General features: G+C 36.5%; 1 protein-coding gene across 5 annotated transcripts in view; it reads right to left on the reverse strand.

Moving 5' to 3' along the window:
* Nucleotides 1-17,379, reverse strand: part of LOC132141593 (protein unc-13 homolog B-like) — a 43,650-nt gene continuing 26,271 nt past the window's right edge. For 2 of the 5 annotated variants that reach the window (XM_059551259.1, XM_059551258.1), the window contains 15 exons: nt 16,958-17,084; nt 16,617-16,713; nt 13,822-13,965; nt 13,610-13,687; nt 13,402-13,479; nt 4,224-4,312; nt 3,719-3,865; nt 3,359-3,482; nt 2,272-2,316; nt 2,128-2,199; nt 1,654-1,801; nt 1,486-1,542; nt 987-1,079; nt 694-853; nt 1-515 (listed from right to left, as the gene is read on the reverse strand). In XM_059551259.1, coding sequence (XP_059407242.1) covers nt 230-515; nt 694-853; nt 987-1,079; nt 1,486-1,542; nt 1,654-1,801; nt 2,128-2,199; nt 2,272-2,316; nt 3,359-3,482; nt 3,719-3,865; nt 4,224-4,312; nt 13,402-13,479; nt 13,610-13,687; nt 13,822-13,965; nt 16,617-16,713; nt 16,958-17,084 — 1,745 coding nt within the window. In that variant the 3' untranslated portion in view covers nt 1-229. Of the gene's footprint in view, nt 516-693; nt 854-986; nt 1,080-1,485; nt 1,543-1,653; nt 1,802-2,127; nt 2,200-2,271; nt 2,317-3,358; nt 3,483-3,718; nt 3,866-4,223; nt 4,313-5,255; nt 5,283-5,449; nt 5,471-6,488; nt 6,528-6,669; nt 6,697-13,401; nt 13,480-13,609; nt 13,688-13,821; nt 13,966-16,616; nt 16,714-16,957; nt 17,085-17,379 lie in introns of all 5 variants that reach the window. The other 3 variants (XM_059551255.1, XM_059551257.1, XM_059551256.1) reach the window with 3 other exon arrangements.

Here is a 17,379-nt window from a genome sequence, read left to right on the forward strand (position 1 = left end):
GCTTTTCTCAATGCTATCACTCATTTTGTGAGTTGTTGGCCATAATGTAGAGTGATGCAAAGCCAGTCAGACAGTTAAGTGTCTCTTAAGGCTTTGAATAAACATACGCAATTTTATAAACAGTGTAGGTCCTTGTGTGATTGGTCTGTGAACGCTTGTTTGAAGTCTCTTCTGTTTAAATCAGTTCGCTTTAATGACAAACTGATGAGGGTAGTCTTGAGTTTCATCTTCACCTCCCCTCTTCAGCAGGTCTGGTCTCAGACTTTAGTTTGACAAACTCTTTGGCAACCTCATCAGTCGAGCGCTGTGAGAGGATTCGTAGTGTGGTGGTCCCGGTTTCATCGGTGTTGATGCGTGGACCCAAGGGGCACCAGAACACGCAGCTTTTCCGGTCTGCTACGTCTCTCAGCTGCAGTACTGCGATCCCAACCACTCGATCGGCACGACCGAAACAATAATCCTTCACCGTTATCTGAATCTCATAGCAGTCCAGACTCACGCCTTTACCCAACACACTGATTGAAATAAAGAAGGGAAACAATACACACATCTCAGAAATATGTTTTTTTATATATATATATATATATATACAGTATATTTGTAACTGCTAATAAGTATTAGTATCATTCTTCTAGAAAATGCTGGTATTTCAAAGCACATAATTTACAGACGAGTAGACAGGTTTTTACTCACAATTGAAAAGTCTCATTGTACTTTGCAGTCCAGCTGTTGTTTTTCGATTTGGTTGTGAATTTTCGTTTCTTCTCTGTAAGCTGTGGGCCGACCAGGTAAACATCCACAAATGGACGAAACATCCCTGAGGTCTGCCATTTCATGTCGTTTACTGCAATCACTGGAAGAGAGAGAGATAAAGAGTTCATAAAAAGACACCAGGGGAGGTTGGTTTTGACATTAAGACTCATCAGACACTTAAATGCACGGATAAGAGTCCTAAATTTAGCTCTTCTTTGCTGTGGTGCTCTCACCTCGGACGCTGAGTTTCTGCTCAGTGTTTGCAGCTGGAGGCAACAAATCCAGCTGAATCACCGCTTCCCCAATCGGCCGCTCAACCCCAGAGCCTGTCAATCAAACCACTTCATTTCACAAACACTGTACAATCAAATATATGTAGTGTTCACAAAAATGCATATTACAATGATTTCTGAAGGATAAGGTTATTAAAGCACCTATTTTATATAAAAAAAAAATGATATTACACAATATTGCTACAATATTTTACAGTTTTTGGTGAAATTATCACAGCCTTTTAAACATAGGAGACTAAAAAAACAACTTACTTAACCCTTAACTTTTGACTGTATGTATGTATACTTTAATTTATTGTATATATTTTTTTATTATCTTATTACTTTATTCCATTTTCCCCATCATTTCCTATTTTCCTCTATTTAATTCAGAAGAGAGAGAGACTCTCTCTCTTTCAAGCCCTTCAAAGAGTCGAGGACGAACGAATCTTTAGCCCACCTCTGTCGGGTCGAACACTCTCCTTGGGGGTGATCCTGATGCCCATACCATTTTGAACTGCAAGAAGAAATGTTTCATTATCAAATATATGAGTCTTGCAAATGTCAACTTATTTATAGAGATTGTGTGGCCATGTGCAAGGGTTAATAAAAGACAGCCACATCTCACCCTGAGCATGTTGTGTTGTCACAAACGCCTTGATAAGAGCATCTGTGGTCTGTGTATATAGGGAGAGAGCATAACGCAGCGACGACAGCTCAGGGCTCTTCTCCAAGTACACTTTCTTTAAACCGTTTCCACCAGCATGGAAGAAGAGCTACCCAGAATCAGGTTAGAGAGAGAGAGAGAGAGAGAGAGAGAGAGAAAATTAGCATGCATTTCCTTCTGCAAAAGGTGCTACAGTTCACAGTAACTTATTTTGTCTGACCACAATATTACATGTGAGAAGTATGTGGTGAGCAGCTTGCTCAGACTCTTTCAGTTTCTCTCTCCTTCCCACACACTTTAATGACGCACCGATCCCAAGAACCCAAACACTTAGTGTGCAATGTGTTGACTTGGTGAGACAGTTCTGTTTTTAAGCAGACACTCGACACTTTAATGTGTTGGAACTCAGCAGGCTTGCCATAAGCACCAACACACCTTGATTGAATCCAGTGCTGCCTCCAGGATCACACACTGCCTTGGTGACAAGCTCTTTGGCTCCACCCCTCCCTATAATGAGAGAGAAGGATTAGCCACACCCACTACCTTAAGCTATAGATTATATGTGTTTATGGTTAATACCTTTAGTTTAGACAGTTCCTTAGCAGCAGTAAGAAGCTGAGCTCCCTGTAATAATAATAATAAAAACATTATTTCAAACGTCTGCCTGCCAGCATTGGGTGAAAATTATTATATCATTAACCTCCTGAATGTCAAAAGTATGTTAACATTGTACTTCGCTACATTTTAAAACACATTATTTACGGAGTTAAAAAATAAATAAATAAATAAATAAAAATCGCTGCCTGGAAACTACTGCAGTAAATAATGGGCAGGAGGGCAAACTGGTGCTAAAATCACAAGAAAGATGCAGACGGACAAAACAGGCGTTAGTGGTGCAGACACCGCTGAAAACGAAACCCCGTCATATTCTGAAGTTGTACTTGAAGGAAACTAAGTGAACCCCTGGCCATATTTATGCTCTATTATGCAGTGTAAGCTGCGCTTGCCTAGGGAGACCAAACTAGCAGATAATAAGCAGATAATAAATGATTAGATTAGCTGGATCAGGTGTGTTTAATTAGGGTAATATCTAAACTTTGCAGGACTGTGGCCCTCCAGGAACTGAGTTTGACACCCTTGCCCTGTCCCATTTTTGCCTCGCTCCCACTGTTAAAATGTAACTAAGTAATTTTTACTCTGAGTACATTTTAAATGAGCTACTTTTTACTTTTACTTGAGAAGATTTTTAGACTGGTACTTTACTTGTACTTAAGTAAAATTACATTAATGTAATGGCACTTTTACGTGAGCAGAATATTTTTGTACTCTGCCTAGACATTTTATTTTAACAACTTGCCATAAGCAGTGCAGATGCAACTTAAAAAAACTGTAGAAGTTGCAGTCTAAGAAATCAGACAAGTTACCACCAGTTAGAAAATGGAACTATTGATCATGGCTTTCACTTCTGAATGCTTGATAGTATACAAAGACTGACAACTGAAATAACAATAATAATAATAATAATAATAATAATAATGAGCATTGACAATGACCACTTTGTGCCAGTAAAAGAGCATACATGGTGTTCTGAGACCAAGGACAGAGAATCATAGTACTGTTGTCTAACACTAAACATCATGTACATGTGTCCTGTAAAATAGCTCACTATACTGTCGCTGCTCTGAGGTAACACAATCGTTTTCTCCATGCAGATCAGAACCGTCCTCCAGAGGTCCTTTAGCACACGCTTCAACACAGTCTTGTCACAGATGTCCGCAAAGATGCTGAGGCTGCAACACACATCGCAAACAGACATGTGTTTGTACATCTTACATGTGACAGTCGGGGGAATCTCCCTAGGGAATTCATGACTGATGACAGGTTATTATTTCACTTCTCTCTGCTCTTGTTTAAGAATACCAAGTGTGCCAAGAAACAGAAATAGGCACACATTAGTGTGACCCTTAGTATGGCAAAACTGACAACTGGTCCTAAAAGCTACTAAAGGAAGTTGAGCTGAACTGACTTTGTGTCGAGGAACTCCATAAGCGGCCGCAGAGCGTTGTCTGCATCAGCCTCCGCTGTGTTACGTGTGTTCTGATTCAGAGGTCCTTTAATCTGATACAGGATCTCCGCCATCTGTCGCACGCATGCATTCACACGGGCCTGGAAACTATGCACAAACCGAAAGAGAGAAAGAGAGGGAGATAGGAATGAAAAAATTAAAGATTCAAAATGATTCCAACAAGCAAGACCACAGTGACAATGACACTATTTCCAAAATACATGTTTCTGTAGTGCAAAGCTTATATTTTATTCATTTATAGTTTATGTTGATGGATGCATTCAAAATGCATCAAAATAAAATAAATAGAATAAAATATTTTTAGAATAAAACTAAAAACAAATAATAATAATAGTGATTTTATGACAGAACTATAATAGCAAAGGTGATATTTAAAAGCAGAATACTCAGAAACATTGCAATAATGATATTAAGTTGAAACTCAGGCTCAGAAAATTAAGTTTACCTCTTGGCAAACATGCCACTCAGGTTTTCCAGAACAGAATTAAGCTTCCCTTGCAGGTCATTGAGGATATCTGCAGCCTCTGAGTCGAGCTGTTGAGAGTCACACACACACACACACACACACACACACGGGAAGAAGTGTTAGTTTAATAGAAAATATCAAACTTAAACTAGTAGGCAGAGGCGCGGAGAGGCAAGGAAAATATTTAAGGGGAGGGGGGTCACTGTGTCTGTTTGTCATGGTTCTGCAAGTGCATCAGCAAATTGGAAACTTCCTCTATTAAAGCCCCTTTTTCAACGGTAAGAAAAATCCTCCGCAATATATCTGTCAGATCCGACAACATCCTAATTAAAGCAGGTGTTAAAATACCAAAACAGAGTGGGGAAATTACGCTTTCATTCCAATAATGAACACTGGAAAAATGTGTTCAACCAGTTTAACGCTGCTGAGAAAGGATAATTAAAACATCGCACAGTATCGACAGCAAAGGATGTAGATTTGGTTCAGGGTGGTAGAACAGAGAAAACTTATCAGAAGATTTTGTTTGCTTTCTGTATTCTAGCCTATGGCTATTCAAAGACGGAAAGCACCAATAAGATTTTAAAAACATAGTACAATAGCATCTTTATCCTTTATTTGCACAAGAATGTGGCCCCAACAAGTGTTTGGACACTTGAACCACTATGTGAACATCATTGTGATAAATTATTAAACCAAGTGCTATTTATTATATCAAAGCGATGTTGCACAACCAAGCTTTTTAAGCAAACGTAGACAAATATATTCGTTTATTTCTGATATATTTTTATTTGGACACTTTCTGGTTGTTAAGATTTAGTGGAAATTGTTACATTTTTAATTGTGGCTTGTCAAACAATACCTGAGGCCAATGAACGGATCATAAATGCATGTTTGCCTGAACGTCTATTTGCACGATGCCATCACAGCGATGGGGAAAGTCTCAGGAAGAGGAAAGAGAAACAACATGACACGGTCTCACTCACACACATACACCCGTGATGATTATCGCACCTTTTTTGTGTTGACTGTTGCCTCTTTCTACCAAAGGACAGAGTGAAAATAGCACAGAAACAAAAGAAAAAGGCACACAGAGATAAATGATACAGCTGAGCAAAACCTTGATTGCACAGATGCTTCTGAACGTTATAGAATTGAGATTAATACAGGAATGTTCAAAGTTCAAATGCATGAGTAACACCACACACCTCTTTTCCCTCATCTTTGGGCTGAATAATAAAATAAAAACAAACAGAATAAATAAAAATGTCTGACAGATCAGATGTGAGGTCTACTCTCTCATCTAAGGTCACATTCACATAATCAGTGTTTGGGATTGACAACTGCATTTACTCGTCACAAGTTAAATAACTAGAGTCCAGTAGCAATAGTGATCTGAAAGCTCCTGATGCCACGCCCCCTAAAACGGCTCATTCAAAAAAAAAAAAAAAGGTTTAATTATGACTCTTGAACAATTCTCTTATTATGTTCATTTTATCAGGATCGTGAATGCACAGCATGATCCAAATATGTAGTTTAATGCTTTTTGTTCTGTACATAGTCTATGCGTCTAAAGACCAAAATAAATAATAATAATTATTATTTGGTCGCATTACAATGATTTTCTAATTCAGAGTATGATGAAAGATTGTATATGTGGTGTGTGAGGAATATGGCTATTGAAAATATAACATTTTAAATTAACTACACAAAATGACTTAAATGAGAATTTGTTTATTTAAAGATTCAAGTCATTAAAATGATCCAAACTTCCAAAATAAGTAGCAAAGTTGACCAGACTTCAGTCAAAAGCCTGGTGACATACTTTAAATTACTCATAAAACACAATGAGTGTTCTATGAGTGACTTATGCTCTAGAAAAGCAAAAACGTTTAATAAGCATCTGTTACTGTGTTTACCAAAACAATGACTGTTTATTCACTGACAACAGCTAAATCAAATAATCTGCCTAAGGCACATCATTATTAAGGCTTTGAATTATGGGTAATTGTTTTGTGTCACATCAGGGCACAAGAATCCTATTGCACCTAAAAACAAGAGTCTGACAATGAGGTACTGGAGCCCTGGGGACAAGATCACAGCCAAACAGCACACATCTCTCCTTCCCATCAGATGTTACACACACACACTTGCTCCTCACACTAATGAGGCCTTGTTCTATCATGTTTTAGAAAGCTCCACACACACACACACACACACACCCACAGACGTGCATCAGCTTATTACCTCAGCTCCATCACCCACCTCTGTGGTCGTGTTCTCATCCTTGAGACAGAGAAACAAAATTACATTCAATATCACACAGAGTCCAGTTGATCCAGAGACTATGGGGCAACACTACCACAGAGAAACAGCGTGTGTGGTTGTGTGTGTGTGTGTGTGTGTGTGTGTGTGTGTGTACACAAACCTCCTTCTCTTTGTCCTTCTTTTCCCCCTGATGCCAGAACATGGAAACAAACACATGAATCAAAGAAACATACACAAATCAACACACAAGATAGAAACTATAGGCACTTACAAGCTAAATCTAAATGAACACATATAATGATGCATTATTCAATACATTGAGGGAAATAAATGCAGACATTTGCTAATTTAGTTGTTATAGCTTAACATTAAAATCATGAAGATGATCCCAAACCTGGGGCAGATGCAAAAACATGTTTACATGTTTAATGACTATGTAAGATATACATAATATATACATAACTATAACTATAACCATATCTGTAATGATTAGTGTATAATATATATATATATATATATATATATATATATATATATATAATACTAAATCAAAAGTCCACGGACAGTTAGATTTTATAAATGTTTTTGCAAGACTACAATGCTGCATTTATTTTGTTAAAAATACAGTAAAATACATTCAATATTTCTAACATTTAAAATAACTAATTTAAAATGTAATTTATTTTTGTCATGTAAACTGGATTTTCAGCATTCTCTAGTCTTCAGTGTCCATGAACATGAACATAATTCACAAAGATTTTAACAATCTTTAACAAATCTTCTGAAACAGATTTGCTGCACACATACAAAAGCATTAAATAAAGAAATCAGTTCTTATTATTAAAGCTGAAAACAGTTGTGCTGCTTAATATTTTGTGGTAACAATGATACATTTCTTCAGGTTAAATTGTTGATTTTTTTGTAACATTATTAATGTCTTTACTGTCTCTTTTGATGCATTCAATGTGAATAAACGTATATGTTATATGTGTGTTGTGTGTATATTTATGTATTTTGAAAATATTGTCAAAAGAGTTACATCTCTGTTACACTATAATATATTTTAAATTGAAAGAAACTATAAATTCCGATTTAAAAATTCCGCCCAACTGGCCTACAGATTATGAAACAGTTTGTTTCAAATGTATCTTATAAATGGAATTCCAAAGTCTCACTTATTTGTAACAAATATATAATATATGTTAGTGTGTATATTGTAGAAACCTATATTGTACTGCAGCCTTGCAATGATTTGTATAATGTAAAGCACTATACAAATAAATTTGAATTCAATTAAATAAAAAAATCAATAAAACACTAGAAAAAACGTGCCACTGGGGACCATATGCATGTGTATATCCTGTGGGTGGCGTCTTACTCCAGGGGTCGAACTCAAACGTTTCACTTCAAAATAATGAAGCTGCTTTCTTTCACACACTTTTTGAATTGTTTAAATCTTTAAGTACTAATATTACAAAATACTGTAAGTGCACACACCTTTTCTTTCTTAGCAACAGACTGCAGGAAGAAAGAAGGAACAAAAAGACAATAAGAATGAAAGCCAGCTAAGAAAAGTTTTAAGAGCTACTAAAGGCAAATATGCACATAGATGAACTCAAACAGCACAATATCTTCCACACACAGAACTGAAGGGAAGGAAAGAAGAATATAGATAAATAATTCTACCAGGTAATAAGAGGAAGTCCCTAAATATTTGATTCATCTGCTCAAAGTGTCTGATACGACGACACTGACTGCTTCACTACGACTGTCATACATCAAACTAAAGCATTTAGCTCACACAAACCCACCTTCTGCCCGACAAGCTGTAGATGCATGCAGATGAAAGAGAGATGGTAAAAACAACAGTCAATAACAGATGGATGAATGGCAAGGGGTGATGAGGGTGACAGAGAGAAGGAAGCTGTAACTCTGAACAGGAGCAGCCGAATGCTCGAGGGGCCATTCACATAGGATGCACTTGTGCATTAAAAACAGCTACACTGAGTGGATTGAGCAGGTTAGGTTTTATTGTTCCAGCTGGTTAGGACAGGCTGATTTTATCACCTGCTTTAAAACTGACATTCACCAACAGTCCTGCATATTATATAAAAAAAATAAAAATAAAAAAGTTTATACCGTATATTAATACTACCTTTTAAAAGATTGGAGTCAGTAGAATTTAACGTTTTTAAAATATATTTTCTATGCTTATACCAATGCTGCATTTATTTGATTAAAAATGCAGCAAAAACAGTAATATTGTGAAATATTATAATTTTAAATAACAACTATAATAAGGATAATTTATATTTTAATATACTTTTGTCCAAGATTCTTTGATGAATATAAAGTTTGTAAAGTAAGTTAAATGGTTGCAATCAATTTATTTTAGTTACATATAAATAAACAAATTTAGTTGACCAACTTTCAACATACATATATATATATAATTATTATTATTTTTTTTTAATGTAGCTAAAATAAATAATTTGCAACTGCTTACCTTAAATTATTTTTATTTAATATACTTTTTTTTTCTTTTTTTTTTATCAGACAGTACTGCCCTGGGTATAAAATGCAATGCTTCTTGCCTCTGTCTATGCATTTATTTGTTCCTCCCCACAAACACCAATGTACCCGTCAAAAACATAACTGTTAAAGAACATTACCACGGACCCTGACAGCAACACCTGACTCACACAAACTCAAGGACAGCAGAATATTTGTCATCGCTTCACAGCGTCATCTCCAAAATGTAGAATTAATTAAAAAATGTCTGGCTTTAAAAATGCCTGGATGCAATAACACAAAGCAAAGCACTCACACTTCAGGTGCAGTCACTAGAAGAAGAGTGCCAGCTGAGCCTAAAACTGCTGCTGTTCTAATTCAGTTCTTTTGATTGGCAACACGCTCCCAAAACTGATCTTTAGTTAACTATCATAATTTGACCACTTTTTATACAATACTTGAAGGAGGACAGGAACTTATGGGAATAAAAGACAGCCCTTGATAAAAAAAAAACATTGCAATAAGATTGCAAACCACAATCACAGACACAAACTATTGAAGGGTACACAACCAACAGGGGTCCACAACACGCAATACAGCCAGGGTTGACTTTTATCTTTACAAAACCAACCTTATTCTCCTTTTCTTTGTTGTCAATCTACAAATAAAAATAAATCATACATTCACCAATTACAGTCCAGTGTGCCACAGATATAAAATACCAACCTGCTAAAATCGCATTAAACCACTTGCTCACCAATGGCTCCTCTGCTGTAACTGGATGCCAAACAGCTGAAAAATGGATAACCGATTCGTGACAACCCGAGGAAATTATATGATGGATTCTTATCATGCTTTGATGGAAACATGCAGCTTTTCATTTCAAAAGACATTCATTAATAGGCCGGTGTGGATTATTATGATGTTCTTACCAGCTGTTTGGACTCTCATTCTGACGGCACCCATTCACTGCAGAGCATCCATTGGTGAATAAGTCATGCAAAGCTAAATATCTCTAAATCTTTCAATAAGAAACAAACTCATCTACATCTTGGATGCTATGAGGGAGAGTAGCTTTTTAAGCAAATATTGATTTTTGGGTGAACGATTCCTATAACTGCACAAACAACAAAGTGCATCAACTGTTTGGTGAATTCACCCCTACAGAACAATTTTAAAGGTAATTTCTATTCAATGGACTTTCCAGATCTGTCATGGTGTAACGCTGCAGCTGTGTTTTAATTAGTCTGTGTTATGTAATGATGCTGATGTTAACCCAGTTGCAATCATTAACATCACAGCTGGAGTCTAGAACACAAACTCCACAGGACACATCACACCTCCAATTAGAAATATACAATTTGTATGGATTTAATCAATATCTTTAAACCTGCATTCAAGCCAGACTCTATTTATTATATGAATACAGAGAACCTACATAGTTCACTCCTCACTCATGCTCTAATTCAGATTCACTGCTCTTGGTTGGATACAAGAATCAATTAAGGCACAAATCCCAGCTGTAGATGTGAAAGCTTTCGATTCTTTTAAAAGCTTAAGCACTACATTAAATTATCTGGTCACAATTAATGAGTCAATTAGGCTTTAATGTGTGTGACTGCAATATAAAAACCCGTCTGCTCTGTCAGATTTCCCTAACTTCCTAAAGTCTTAAAGAGACAGTTCACCCAAAACGAACTTTGTCCTCATTTACTCGCCAAATCCTGTATTTTCTTTAGTCTGTCACAATCTTTAAATACAATTCACAAAAACAAAACATGAACGAGTAAATGAAAACCAGACAGATGATTGTACTGTATATAAACCAAGCTGACTATGATCTCTTAACATACCTCTGATCCTTCTGAATCCGAAATGCCAGACTGATGGAAAAGACGTAGATACATAAGTCAAACAAAAATTATAAAGTAAACAATTAAAATAATGACGCATGAAAAAATATAATAATAATAAATTATTAAATTAAAAAAATAAAATAATAAACGTAGCTTCACTTACACTACTATTAAAAAAGGTTTGGGCTCAGTGAGATCTTATTCATGTTTGGAAAAGAAATTATGTTAATTTTGAAAAGATGTATTAAATTGATCAAAGATTAGAGAAAAAGACTTACATGGTAACAAAAAAACTTACATTTAAAAAAATAGGCTGTTGTTTGGAACTTTATATATTTATTGAAAAGTATTACAGTTTCCAGAAAGATATTGTTTTTGACACTAATAATAATAACACATTTGAGCACCAAATTAGAATGATTTCTTAAGAATCACGTGACTGGCTTCTTAAGAATCACGTCACGAGAATGGCTGCTCACAATTTAGCTCTGCCATCAATGGAATAAAAAAAAAAAAAAAATGTATTTATTTATTTATTCATTCATTCATTCATTCATTCATTTAAAAACAAATTCTGCAATGACCCCAAACCTTTTAGCTGTAGTGCAACTATCTGCTCTGCTGAAAGTCTCAGTGCTAAGAAGTGGTTGTACTGTCAGTGACTTGCTCGTAGGTGTAAACTGTATGGTAATTGCTTCCTCGCATCCAGTCGCTTTGTCAATGCATATCTCTGTCAGTGTGAACAGCCATTTATGATGTTTGATAAACAGCTTCATAAAGAAGCACATCAGGTGAGACGTATGCCTGCTTCTCACCTTAGCATCTGATTCATCCGACTGGTAATGAAAAATAAAGAACAAGATGAGTAATAGTGAATACAAAAAAGAAAGAAGGTGCTAGGGTGCTAGGGTGCTAGGGTGCTAGGTAGTAGCAGAAGACTTTCCTGCATTGTTGATTCACACAAAATCTTGCAAAACTCTCACATGCGCGCACACACACACACACACATCTCACACTCTTTACCGCAGTGTTGAGTATACAGACCTCATTGCCTTCATCATCAGTGATGGCCTGAGCAGAGGGAGACCAAAATAATCCTTAGCTTTAAACACATACACTCATAAACAACTACATTCACATTTGCACACACATCTTTGTCTAACTGGAAGATGTTTAAATGATAGTCTAGGAGACCAAAATATTAAATGCGGCCAGAGCACAATAATAAAAAAGATGAACCATAATTTTCTAAATTAACATTTTCTCAATTCACTTATGATTGGCAGGTAATTGGCAGATAATTTTGTACCCTATCCATAAACACTCTCAACACACCTCCTCCTCATCGTCATCAGGCTCCTCCTCATTCTCCAGCTGGGAGTGAAAATAGAGATCACGGTTAAAGTCATTTAGGAACTTATACTAAGAGAACAACACTGCGTAGGGCTGGATCATTTGGGTGGCATAAGGTGACGCAAAAAGGGCACTGCAACCTAGTGAAAGGGTCTAAACACGACACCTACTAAGGCACACAAACCAGACAGAGGGTTTAACAGGGTTGATCAATCTCAAAAATAAATCGCTTCACCTACCCGCTCTTCCTCAACAGTATACTATACACACAAAACATTGCATATGTTAGCTCAGCTATTATAAACATTCACCACACACACATATCTACAGCAAAATGCACACGGAAACACACTGATGTAAAAAATTTAATAACAATAGAAATGGCATTTTCGTGTCCTGCAGCAGATGATTCACCAGTATTTCCAAAAAGACGTGGATCATTTGGACAAACTCATGATAGATAATAAACATTCAGTTCATTGCTCACCACAAGTATATCATGCACAAAATGCCAGCAGGCCCAGCGTCATCAAACCAAAACCATACACTTCAGTTTCTCCCAGCAAACAACTCGATACTCTAACCAGCATAAAAACTACACACTAATTCAGAGTAATTGGCTGCATCCTGAGGTTGCGTGATGCTATTTTAGATTTTGGCTAAATGAGGTACACTACCTTTCAAATGTTAAAGTTGTGTAAGACTGCTTTTAGTTTTATTTAGAAAGGAGGCATTAAATTGATAAAAAAAGGTACCGTAAAGAAATGCTGTTTTTGATAAGAAGACATTTAAAAAAAAATGGAGTAAAGGCTGCTTTGCCCTCACAAAAATGAACTGTATTTTAAAATATCTAAAAACAGAAAGAATTACGGTAAATTTTTAATGATTTAATTAGCAATTTTACAATTTTATTGTATTTTTTCTCAAATAAATGCAGCCTTGGTTAGCATTAAAGACTTCACGAGAAAAATCTTCACAAACCCGTACTTTTGAACGATAGTGTACCTTATAAGGCACCACATTTTTATTGCAGTTTCCTGGACATTTGAAGGACTTCTTCCCTGTTACATGTCAGTTTACAATAGTACCACCACAGAATGTTTTTGTAAATTGCTGCATCTGTAGCTAAAAAAAAAGCCTAAAAGCTTGCAATAGCTTCATGTTTCACTTACCTGTTTGGCTCCCATAGACTCAAACATCTTCTCCAACATCACACGCATCTGTTGAACGTTGTTCATCAACACACAGGGCTGCAGCAGAGTCAGGAAAGAGCGACAGCACAAGCAAAGAGAAAGATATACATGTAGAGAGACCGAACTTAGACCTACTCTGACACTTAATGCACTTAATTTGGTACAAATATAGTGTTTGAGTGCTCACCGTCTTTTCTTTCTCACAGTAGGAGGGGAAACTCTTGGTTAGAATAGCACAATACTGCAGAAGCACTTTGGTGATAGTCTGATTGGAAAGAAAGAACACTATTACACCTAACCGGTATGCAGAGTAAACCTTGTGTAAAGACGAACACTCTCTGCTTGTTTATTTTCCAGTTTGTCTAGTATATAGTATGGTTTAGCTCTGTTGATCTTCACCTTGGCAAATCGTCGATTGTACTGGGCAACCACCGCAGGATCAGGACAGTCTAGTTTCTTAATGATTTCAAAGCTTTGGTTGAGCTGAGTGAAGATGTCCACGACCGAACAGGAGAACAGAGCATGCTCAGATGTCTGCTGGAACTGTGGAAATGACAGAAGTCGGACATGTTTCTTTAGCTAAGGGAACTGTTTTCCCTGTTTGTTTTTATTGAATATTTCTACTTAATGTCCTCCAAATGTCATGAGAATTATGCAATGAACAACAACATTTTATGAATCCTAAATACACAGAAATAAATCATATTTTTACACCTTTGCATAGCTTTACAAAATGACATGGCTTTCTTCACAAATCACTAAATTCATATTTCATCTTAGGCATGGTCTTGCTTTTATTTTCGGGGGGAAAATTCGGGCAAAACTGTTTGTGTGGTGTAAACACGATACACATTAAAATTCAGTCTTTGTTTATATTATCATAGTTTAAAACATGAAATGCTCATGTACAGTCGTGGCCAAAAGTTTTGAGAATTACATAAATATTGAAAATTGGAAAAGTTGCTGCTTAAGTTTTTATAATAGCAATTTGCATATACTCCAGAATGTTATGAAGATTGATCAGATGAATTGCATAGTCCTTCTTTGCCATGAAAATTAACTTAATCCCAAAAAAACCTTTCCACTGCATTTCATTGCTGTCATTAAAGGACCTGCTGAGATCATTTCAGTAATCGTCTTGTTAACTCAGGTGAGAATGTTGACGAGCACAAGGCTGGAGATCATATGTCAGGCTGATTGGGTTAGAATGGCAGACTTGACATGTTAAAAGGAGGGTGATGCTTGAAATCGTTGTTCTTCCATTGTTAACCATGGTGACCTGCAAGGAAACGCGTGCAGCCATCGTGTTGCATAAAAATGGCTTCACAGGCAAGGATATTGTGGCTACTAAGATTGCACCTAAATCAACAATTTATAGGATCATCAAGAACTTCAAGGAAAGAGGTTCAATTCTTGAAGGCTTCAGGGCGTCCAAGAAAGTCCAGCAAGCGCCAGGATCATCTCCTAAAGAGGATTCAGCTGCGGGATCGGAGTGCCACCAGTGCAGAGCTTGCTCAGGAATGGCAGCAGGCAGGTGTGAGCGCATCTGCACGCACAGTGAGGCGAAGACTTTTGGAAGATGGCCTGGTGTCAAGAAGGGCAGCAAAGAAGCCACTTCTCTCCAAAAAAAAACATCAGGGACAGATTGATCTTCTGCAGAAAGTATAGTGAATGGACTGCTGAGGACTGGGGCAAAGTCATATTCTCCGATGAAGCCCCTTTCCGATTGTTTGGGGCATCTGGAAAAAGGCTTGTCTGGAGAAGAAAAGGTGAGCGCTACCATCAGTCCTGTGTCATGCCAACAGTAAAGCATCCTGACACCATTCATGTGTGGGGTTGCTTCTCATCCAAGGGAGTGGACTCACTCACAATTCTGCCCAAAACACAGCCATGAATAAAGAATGGTACCAAAACACCCTCCAACAGCAACTTCTTCCAACAATCCAACAACAGTTTGGTGAAGAACAATGCATTTTCCAGCACGATGGAGCACCGTGCCATAAGGCAAAAGTGATCACTAAGTGGCTCGGGGACCAGAATGTTGAAATTTTGGGTCCATGGCCTGGAAACTCCCCAGATCTTAATCCCATTGAGAACTTGTGGTCAATCCTCAAGAGGCGGCTGGACAAACAAAAACCCACTAATTCTGACAAACTCCAAGAAGTGATTATGAAAGAATGGGTTGCTATCAGTCAGGATTTGGCCCAGAAGTTGATTGAGAGCATGCCCAGTCGAATTGCAGAGGTCCTGAAAAAGAAGGGCCAACACTGCAAATACTGACTCTTTGCATACATGTCATGTAATTGTCGATAAAAGCCTTTGAAACGTATGATGTGCTTGTAATTATATTTCAGTACATCACAGAAACAACTGAAACAAAGATCTAAAAGCAGTTTAGCAGCAAACTTTTTGAAAACTAATATTTATGTAATTCTCAAAACTTTTGGCCACGACTGTATTTATGATATATTTACATATTTTAGGATTGAAAGTCCAAAAGAGCATTTTTTTTTTTAAAGGAAGCTAATACTTTTATTCAGCAAAGATATATTCAATTGATCAAAAGTACCAAAAAAAAAAAAAAAAAAACATTTACAATGTTAAAAAAAATGTATTGAGTAAATTGAGTCAAAATATTTTAAGTAAATGTGGTTCAAAAATGCATCATGGTTTCCACAAAAATATTTAGCGGGAAAAAAAATCTTCAGCACCAAATCAGCATATTCAGCTTTGCCATCAAAAAAAAAAAAAAAAGTCGAATTTTAAAATATATCAAAATAGAAAACATTTTACATTTTGATAATAGCTCATAATATATGCGCTTTTGCCATATATTTGATCAAATAAATGGACCCTTGGAGAGCATCAGACACTTCTTTCAAAAAACTTTTAATATATTTTTTAAATACATTTTTGCCAACCCCCATAATTTGAACAATATATTGTATTTTATACAATATATAAATAAATAAATGATGAATGCATTGTAGAAGGCATTTCTCAAAACCTTTTAAATTTTCCCTTTACATAACTAAAAGAAAAAATCTTATCAATTTGAAGAAAGATCCGGTAGTAGACAGCAAGCAGTAAATTTGTTTGACAAAGCTTGTTTTAAAGCCTGGTAGACCAAGAAGAAGCCATATATAAGAGAGCAGACCAGACAGAAAGGATATAGAGCAGTTTCTGAACCATACCCCCTCTCTTTTATCCCTCTCAAGGGCTCCATGCATAAACTCCATCGACACTTCCTCATTCTCAGCCAGCCACTGGAGAACAAATGGCAGAAACCACCTACAGATGGGAAATGAAAAAGAAATGTAGAGAAACAGGAGGAGGAATAAAGCAGGAGGAAGCAGCGAAGCAGCAAGTGGACAAGAACATTGAAACAACAGAGAAAAGCATCAGCTGGGGATCCCAGTTGATTTGAGACCATAAGTGATTATAGTGTGTTTGACTGAGAACATTAAATGAACAAACTGCAGTTTATTTGAGGAAAAGAGAGAAAATTTAGCTAAAGATGCTCTGAAAGACTCACGATGGGTACTCTGGGACGGTGTTGGAGAAGGCGGGCAGGTCATGGACGTATTCGTTGTAGAGCCATTTGACTTTGAAATGCAGATTCATGTAGTCCGCACTTTTACACAACCTCAGCTTCTCATGCTCTGGGGAAACAACAAGCATGAGTCGATGCTTACATTTCATCTTACCTTGTCACTTTAACCCAGAAAACATTTAGTCTCCTTCGGCTTCAACAAGAATTAACTGCTTTTTCTATCTGAAAGTAGCTAGCTGTACTAGCTGTAAAAATTGAAATAATAAAATAAAATAAAAATACAATAAGAAAAAAATAAAGAAATGGCTGCTAAAAATTCAGTTTTAACATTACAGAAATACATTTTTATTTTACTTTTAATTTTGATAAGGGAGACTTTCTTCAAATGAATAAAAATAAAAAAT

Source organism: Carassius carassius, chromosome 5 (genome assembly GCF_963082965.1).
Source record: "Carassius carassius chromosome 5, fCarCar2.1, whole genome shotgun sequence".
Lineage (NCBI taxonomy): Eukaryota > Metazoa > Chordata > Actinopteri > Cypriniformes > Cyprinidae > Carassius > Carassius carassius.